Source organism: Arachis ipaensis, chromosome B2 (assembly GCF_059453495.1).
Source record: "Arachis ipaensis isolate K30076 ecotype BB chromosome B2, ASM5945349v1, whole genome shotgun sequence".
NCBI lineage: Eukaryota > Viridiplantae > Streptophyta > Magnoliopsida > Fabales > Fabaceae > Arachis > Arachis ipaensis.
The window spans coordinates 125,451,104-125,459,407 of NC_142437.1; the positions used below are offsets into that span (position 1 = coordinate 125,451,104).

Consider the following 8,304-nt stretch of genomic DNA (forward strand, 5'->3'; position numbering starts at 1 on the left):
GTTAAAAATTTTAAAAATATTCTTAAATTTTATTGTTTCAATTTTATTCTTGGAGTTTTTTATTTTTATCTAATATACTCTTGATAGCTAAATTTTTATAAAGTTTAAGACCAATTCAGCAATACTGCATGATAACTATGTCTGATTTACTTGTGTTGAAAGTTGTTCTTATAAAATTGTTACTGAATTGGTCATATAATTATTTTTAAAATTAGCTGCCAACAATATATTTTATGCAAATCGAATACTTTTAGAATAAAATTGGAATAAAGTAACACTTAGTGGTATTTTTAAAATTTTTAACGAACTTTAAGAATAATAAATATATTTTACTCTTTTTTATTTAAGAGAAAATACAGGTAAATAATGTAAATGTTGAACAACATGAACAATAGTTTAAAAAAAAAAGATTAAATTCATTATTAAAATCAGATGCTCAATTTATTAGAATAACCCATTTTTAAATTTAAATTATTAAGGTTAGGCAACGTAACCTCCTCTTAATATACCGTCACATTACGTTCACATTCCATTTCAACTCTCCTCCCCCTTCTCTACTCACACCGTCGTTCATCTCGACCGTCTTCCCCTCTGCCGCTCATCCTGACACGCCTCCACCTCCGTCGGTCAGCCCGACACGTCTCCCCCTTCGGCGCTCAGCCCAACACGCCTCCAACCCACCCGCCCATCACTGCTACCGTTGTTTTCGCGCTTCCTCTCATAGAGTTGCTGCTGCGTCGTGCCGGTTTGTCGTCCGAGGCGCTGTAATTCTCGGTAAAAGCCACTGGAGAGTAAACCATTGATGGAGTCATCAATCCGTTAATCTCGTCGTCCAAGTTGCTGCTGTCGGCTGCTACCGCGTGAGTGATGCCATCATGCACGTTCTCCATGCGCCACTACGGCTATCTCGTGTTCCACAGGCGCTGATGCTGCTGCCTCGCGATTCTTGGGCAGCGCTATTGCTGTCTCGTCATCATCCTTTCTCCGTTGTCGTGATTCTCCTCCTCCTCTTCTTCCTCTTCTTCTTCCTCTTCTTCTTTCCTTTTTTCGGATGTGATTCACATTAAGAACAAACATCTCATTTGCATGAAAAATAAACATTCTATTTGTAGGAAAAATAAACATCTGGATTGGATTTAAATAGATATAATAAAATTTGTTGGATGTTTATTTTACTAGATATGTGAATGGTTATTTTTATTCTAAGGTAAATGTTTATTTAATTTGGATTGAATTTAAATAGATACAATAAAATTTATGTTTATTTTACTAAGAATGTAGATGGTTATTTTTATTATAAATCGATGTTCTTGATGGAGAAGAAGCTCGATGATGCTGAAGCTGGCTGGTGAGGGTGGGACCAATTATGAACTATTTTTTTTATTTGTTTTAATATGGACTCATTATTCACGATGTTCACAATTTTTATTCTTTACCTAGCAAAATCGAAAAATTAAACCCCAACAAAGACCTAAGACAAGGCGACTCACTGTCTCACTGCTTATTTATTATGGTCGAGGAAATGCTTACAATTTGAATGGAAGAAGTTCAGGAGAAACAACATCATTTCTAGACTGATCTCTCTCCGCTCCAACAATTATACATTTTGCTATTCGCAGATGATTTATTATCTTTGCGAAGGCATGGGAGGAATAAATATATTAGATAACCACAATTTTGAACAGAGATATAAAAGCATCAAAGCCGAGAATAAATTTAGCTAAATCAGGTATTACCTTCATATACTAAGTTCCTATTCAAATAAGAGTAAGTATAGAAAAGGTCTTGGAAATGCCAGCTTGGGACTCATCAGAAAAATATGTAAGACTTCCAGCTTGATGGAGACGACCCAAAAGAAGAGCCTGGGCATGGATTGAAGAAAGGGTGATGACATGAAAAGCTTTTGAATCAAGTTGGGAATGAAATTCTTACAAAGACAGTCTCACAGAAAATACAAACATATGCTATGACTCTATGAGTGTTGTAAGAAGTTGAGCTCTAGAGCAAGAAAGGAAAGAAGAATACATTAAACGGGATGGAAATCAATTACAGCAAGCAAGAGAGATGATGAGCTTGGATTTAAGGATTGGGAAACACAAAACCTTGCTTATTTGGCTAAACAAGCTTAGAAGACCATCAAGCAGCCGAATGCAGTTTGCGTTCAAGTATTGAAAGCTGCTTACTTTCCTAATGGAAGTTTCTAGGAAGCAAAAGCTCAGAAATACTTATCGTACGGGTTTAGAAGAGTATTATTTTGGGCTCCAATTAATTCAAGGACCTCAGGGCTCCAATTTTCTTATGGCTTACTGTACTAAAACAAAATCAATGATTTCTTTTCTTTTAACCTTTGGATCACTTTTTCTTTTCTTTTCTTTTTTCCTGATCTCAAATTTTTTAATGCAAACAGAATTCACAAAGTGGAAGGAAGTAATCCAAGATAGTGATGGCTCAAGATCATCATCATCATCAACCTTAAAACAATGTCTCGGGATCCAATCCTAGAAAACAAAGAAAAAGAAATCCCAAACCAACATGTATGGTATAATAAACAAAGCACAATAGAATAATGTTATGTCTTTATCGATCTTCAATATTACACCTTCACCCAAATCCAAATGTGACTCCTTTTTCTTCTTTTGACTACTTTTCTTTCCATCTCAGTGAAAGAAACACAAGGTTTCACATGGTCTTCACATACTTTGGCTTAAATAGCAATGCTTTCCTAATTTAAAAAAAATTAAATAAATACATCAAAGTACTAATGTATGTTATCCCAATATCAAACTAAACCTAAACCCCATCTGACATAAACTAGAAATTTACACCCTTTTTTACAAATTGATCTAGAGCCCGCCAATAATACCATGCATCAATAAGATTTTACCATTCCCAAGTGCCAAAAAAATCTGTTTATTATCCCTCACAATCCAACAGAAGTACATATTCTGTTTCTACCATTCCTTTCTGCAGCAACGGAGAGAAGCCTTGACACACCCTGAGTCCAAACATCATATTCTCTTTGGTTTCTGCACTCAAATTCAACAACGCCACGCATCACTGTCTTCAGCCCAAAGTAGCGGCGGTTCTCGCCCCCTTCCAACAAGTGGCGGCCCGGCCAAGCAGGCATATCCTTGATCACTCCAAGCACCACATCTGTCCAAAATTGCAAAAGGGAAAAAGAATGCTTACTCGTTGAACATTATTATAGTTATACATACATAATACGAAGTGCTTTATATTTTATATTCCTAACATAATTTCGAAATAATAGAACACAATTTCAAAAGTGGGTTGGAATTAAAAAAGAAGAGTTTTGATGTTTTTCCAACTTTAAAGAGCTTGACTTTCACAAATCCCAAAATGGAATTAGACCCACCCTCAAGAATCTGTCAAAGATAATTAGTGAAGAGAGAGAGAGCGAGTGAGGGGACAAGAGTATTCAAAGACTCACTCTTTTTCTTTTTTGTGATGGTCCCAGCAACATGTCTGCTCTTCATCTTGAGGATAACCTGCACAAAAAGAGCTTCCAAAGAGTTAAAATTACAGATTTCTAGGAAACTAAAGCAAAGGTGGATCCTTTAGCATATCGCATCAAAGCTAAGGCGCCATAACATGACAACTTTTGTTCATACTAGCCCCCTCATTATTAAGATTCTAATCATTACAAAGTCTAATTGATGTCCAAATAATTAAAGTGGAATATTTGAGGAGTGAAAAAAGAAAAAGAAATAACCTGGTTCATCCTGTTAATGTAAACAGACACAATTTTCCAGTGAAGTTCGCCTGCGACAAATCAAGTGACATATTCACATGCATGAATGGAATGGCATGGAATTCAGTAAGAGACAGAAGACAGAAAACCATGCTATGCTATGCTGACCTGTGCGCGTGCGCTTTAGGAGTTCACAACCTCTTGCCAGCAATTCTCTGCTGCAGATGCCTAAGAAGTTCTCTTCAGGAACAAGCTCACCGCTGAAGCTACTATTAGAGCTTCCATTACTACCTCCGCCGGCGCCACCACCACCAGCAGGGGCATTCTTTTCCACAGGAATTACAGCAGCGATGTTCCAAACCTCCTTCAGCGCCCTTGCCTTCAACGTGGCAGCCCCACGTAAAGCTGCAAAATATTCAACGATTAAATAAAATCCAACAAAAGAAAAGTTATTCTAATCTCATAACAATGCTTTTCTATATGCATACCTGTTGCCGCGGCAGCCGTCAGGGTCGTGATGTCGCCGGCGGACCTTACGTTCACGGCGGAGCTAACCACCGAGGCCAAGTGATCACGCTCAGCCCCCATAGCCTCTGCGGCCTCAACACACTGAGCCGCAACAAGCGTTGCGGCAGACGCCACTGCCATGTCTGTCTTGGCCATCTGCTCGTCCTTGCCGGACCCAGAGGAGGCAGCTGTGGCGGCGGCAATGGCTGCAACAGCGGCGGCAACACCAGCAACCGAAACCGCTGCATGCAGCTGAGCATTGTGGGCCCTTGTTTCCTCCTTCTTCTTCTCCTTCCTGTCCTTAAGCCACCTTCCTACCGTCTTGCCACCACCACCACCACCTGCTGCCACGGTGGCGCCACCGGTGGCGGAAGCCCTGTATTGACTACTCAGGCTGGTGATGTTGTTGTTGCTATTATGGCTGTTGTTGTTGGAGCGGCTACACTGCATATATGATTTTAATAAAGATTAGGTTTTATGTCTTCCTTCCGCGAGTCACAATGTACTCTTCTTTTCTTTTTCTACTATGAATTATTGAGAGATTGATTTCTATTATGATAACTTAAGCTTAGATGTCCCATTCAAAATAATAATAAAAAACCTTTACACTAGATGTGTTTTATTTCACTCTGCTGTTGTTTAATTGTGAGGAATTTTTATTATTTAGTTTTCTTTAAAATGTGCAAATGTTGATATGGGAGACTAAATGGGTAACAAGATTGGTGTGCCAGTGCTAAAGACGAATAAAGACGAATTTTGAATCCCCTTGTGGGCTGAACTTTGGACTCAAAGGGAGCAGTTTTGGTTGGTGTTCAAGGTGGGATCTTGTTAACCAATTTCACAGTAGGATGAGGGGACCAGAATCAGGAAGAATGACAGAGGTTTTAGACAATCATGATAAGAGATGCAATGTAACAAACAAATATAGAGATTTTGTTCTTTCTTTTCTTTTCTTTGTTCCCTCCCCAACTTTTGTTAACAAGAGCAGCAATAAAGACAAATGGTAACACCAAATTTTTGTCATGTTAGATAGAAATGCCAATAATTTAGTCTTCAAAAGGAATTTTTTTTTTTTTCTCTCAATCTTCGATATACTTTAACTATTAATGTATTATCAAGTCAGTCCCCAGAAAATCAATTACTAACAAATTCGCCTCTAAAAATTGTTGTTTGTGCTAATCATTTGGAGCTAAATTAAGCTTAGCCTTTTTAACTAGCAACCAAAACTAGAACATTTTCAATTTCTACTTTTTGTTTGTCTGTTAGTGTTAGTATAGTAGTGAAGAATGCAGAGAGAACCTGTGGGTACTGTCCTCCGAGTGTCATCGAAGTTTGTTTGTGGTTACAGAGAAAGCTGGAACTAACATGGTACAGTTTGGTCAGTGCTCGTGCTTTGTACCCAAAAAATATTTCTTTTATTTTTTCCTTTCCTTAAGAAAGCCAAAACAAATCAACATGGCTGTGTCTTGTTTAGGTTGATATGGGATTCATGCTATTGCTATTGCTAAAAAAGAAAGAGAAAGATGAAAATGAAGAGAAGGATGCTTACCTTGAAATCATCAATTTCAGTTGGGGAAACTGGAGGGCTATCTGTGAGGGAGCCATTGAGAGGGCCACTGCTGTGAGATAGCCTCCCTGAGGTTCTTGGAGACACCTCCTGCTGACCAAACTCAAACAACAAGCACCAATTGCTTCAGTTTCTTTTTCTGAATTAAAATTCAACATATAAACTGCTCACTAACTATAGTGAAACATGAAACACTCCGTAGTCTACACACTAAAGAATAACTCAACATAAGCTGTTTAAGACAAGAAAAATGGAAGCTAAATGAAAATTGGAATGGTTCTGTTTTTTCCAAGATGACCCAGATAAGAAAAAATGGAACTTTAAGCTTACTGAGGAGGATTTGCATTCAAAATTAACAGAAAAATGAAAGCTTGGTAAGAAACTGAACAACAAGACCGACCCTGCAGAACGCAAATAAGCTTCTGGACCACTAGAGAAAACAGAACAGAAAATATCAAAAAGAGACAACAAGTAAAAAGTGAAAACAAAAGTAAAGTCGCATGAAACAAGGAAAGTGAGTTGTTGTAGAAGATGAGCGTATATTAAGGCTATGTTTGGCTTAAAATTTCTAAAATAATTTCTAAAAAAATTTCATCTTTTTAGTACTTCTTTTCAAATTATGGTTTGTAACCTACGAATCAAGTTGAGAGGTGATTCTACTATTTTCAGCAAAACATGTTATATACATGAATGAATTGAAACTGAATTAACATCCTTAATAAAGCAAAAGAAAGAACATACCGACTGTGACATGATTCGGTCCATGATCATCTGAGAGGTCTCAGAGGAAGCAAAAGAAAAAGGGTTGCCAGAAACAATGGCAGATTCTTCAGCAGCTTCACCAGCAATGTCCTCAAGTATAGGCATAGAATTATGATTATTATTATTATTATTAGAACAACCACCATTGTTGTTGTTGGCCTTATAAGAAGAAGGTGGTGCTGGAAGTTGAGCTGGGGAAAGAACCTTACACACTTCAAGAGCAGAGGCACTCCATGAACGAGACAAGAACTCCATAGGGTCTTGTGGTGTCTCAGGTTGCCTCAGCAACATGCTCCATGCTTGTGTTTCTAGTTTTTCTTTCTCCATTTTTTGTTAAAATTTATTTTGAGAAGCAAAAGAGATAGAGAGAGCAAAAGGTAGAAAGCAAAGTGTGAATGAAGACTGAAGAGTTTTGGAGAAGAGTATATTGGTTCTTCTGTGGCTTTATAGTGAGTGAGAGTGTCAAGTCGGATACTCAATTAATTAATCAAAGCTTATACACACAAAAGGGTCTCGAATCATAGCATCTTACACTTTATGTCTTTGTAATTTGTATGGCTTAGTAAAGGTATAAAATTTAGATATAAAGATGGAGAATTTCTGGTATAAAAGGAAAGAAAAAAGCAACATGAAGGAGCAAAATAAATTGCTTGAATGGACAAACAATATAGCCTATAGGTCTTAATGGGCTAGATGTTTTGGCTTGTAAGTTAGTTATTTACAACTTAACATAGTTTGGATGTGTAGACTTGAATCCTTAAATTTAGGTTCTAAAAACAATAAGATAAATAATTAGTGAAAACGATTTTATTTATTTTAACGTTATCAATCAATTAGATCAAATAAAGAAAAATATCTTCAATTTGGCTTATTTAGCTAAAAGTTTTTTTAAGTAATAACACGTGATTTTATTTCTTGTACTTTCTTCAAATTTCTATTTCACACTTTTACCCTTTTTTTTAAGACAAAAACAAATTACGATAAGTTGACATAGTTTAAATAGGATAAATCTGTAAAATGTAGTACAAAAACATGCAATAATTAGTTAACATAAATTTCAGATGTGCAATTTTTAGACTCTGTATACAAATTTTCAAGTTTTAGATGTACACAATTTTTTTTTTTTTACTAATTTTTATTATTTTCTTATGTATATTCAAATCTATCTTTAAGTTTTAATTTCTCATATTAACAGGAAAAAAATGATATAAACGAGAATGAGTAGGGTGACGGACTGATGGTAGAGGAAGATGGATGAGATATTTGTCTTTTGCAATGTAATAGAGAGATAAACATAAGGAATAAGGCATAATTAAGGCATAAGACAAAAAGGAACAAGGCATGGTAGCAGTAATATGATAGTTGAATTATGAAGCTAAGGACTGAACAGTAATAAAAACAATAACAAGTAAATGGGTCCATCCATGTCCATAGAATAATAAACCGTACGCGGCACCATATTCTCTGTTGAGACTCTGAGACAATGCCGCGCCTTCACCCCACTCATCACCACTGCTGCCTCCTACTCTGATCTGCTTCACTACTACTGCTGCTACTCTGCTACCTTATGTCTGCACACACATACCCTTTTCTTCCCTATATACCAATCATTTTATTTTACATGTTTCTTTTTTACACACTAGCTACTTAGCTAGTATAATATATTTATAATAACAGAAGATTTTCAAGTTGTATGTTGTGCTTGATGACTCAAATAAATTATATTATTCATGATCTTATTTAATTTCTACCCACT

At 36.5% G+C, this 8,304-nt stretch overlaps 1 protein-coding gene across 3 annotated transcripts; it reads right to left on the minus strand.

The window, feature by feature from the left end:
- Positions 1–2,535: 2,535 nt before the first annotated feature.
- Positions 2,536–7,012, minus strand: LOC107626509 (VAN3-binding protein). 3 transcript variants are annotated; one of them, XM_016329410.3, is made up of 7 exons: positions 6,528–7,012; positions 5,769–5,888; positions 4,201–4,663; positions 3,881–4,117; positions 3,734–3,783; positions 3,452–3,509; positions 2,536–3,153 (listed from the first exon to the last, which is right to left on the minus strand). In XM_016329410.3, the coding sequence occupies exons 1-7, from the start codon at positions 6,873–6,875 to the stop codon at positions 2,921–2,923; spliced, it is 1,509 nt and encodes a 502-aa protein (XP_016184896.2). In that variant the 5' UTR covers positions 6,876–7,012; the 3' UTR covers positions 2,536–2,920. The 3 variants fall into 3 exon arrangements, with proteins under 3 accessions (XP_016184896.2, XP_016184898.2, XP_016184897.2); XM_016329412.3 differs by having other exon boundaries at positions 5,769–5,876; positions 6,528–6,970; XM_016329411.3 differs by having other exon boundaries at positions 5,769–5,879; positions 6,528–6,970.
- Positions 7,013–8,304: the final 1,292 nt, after the last annotated feature.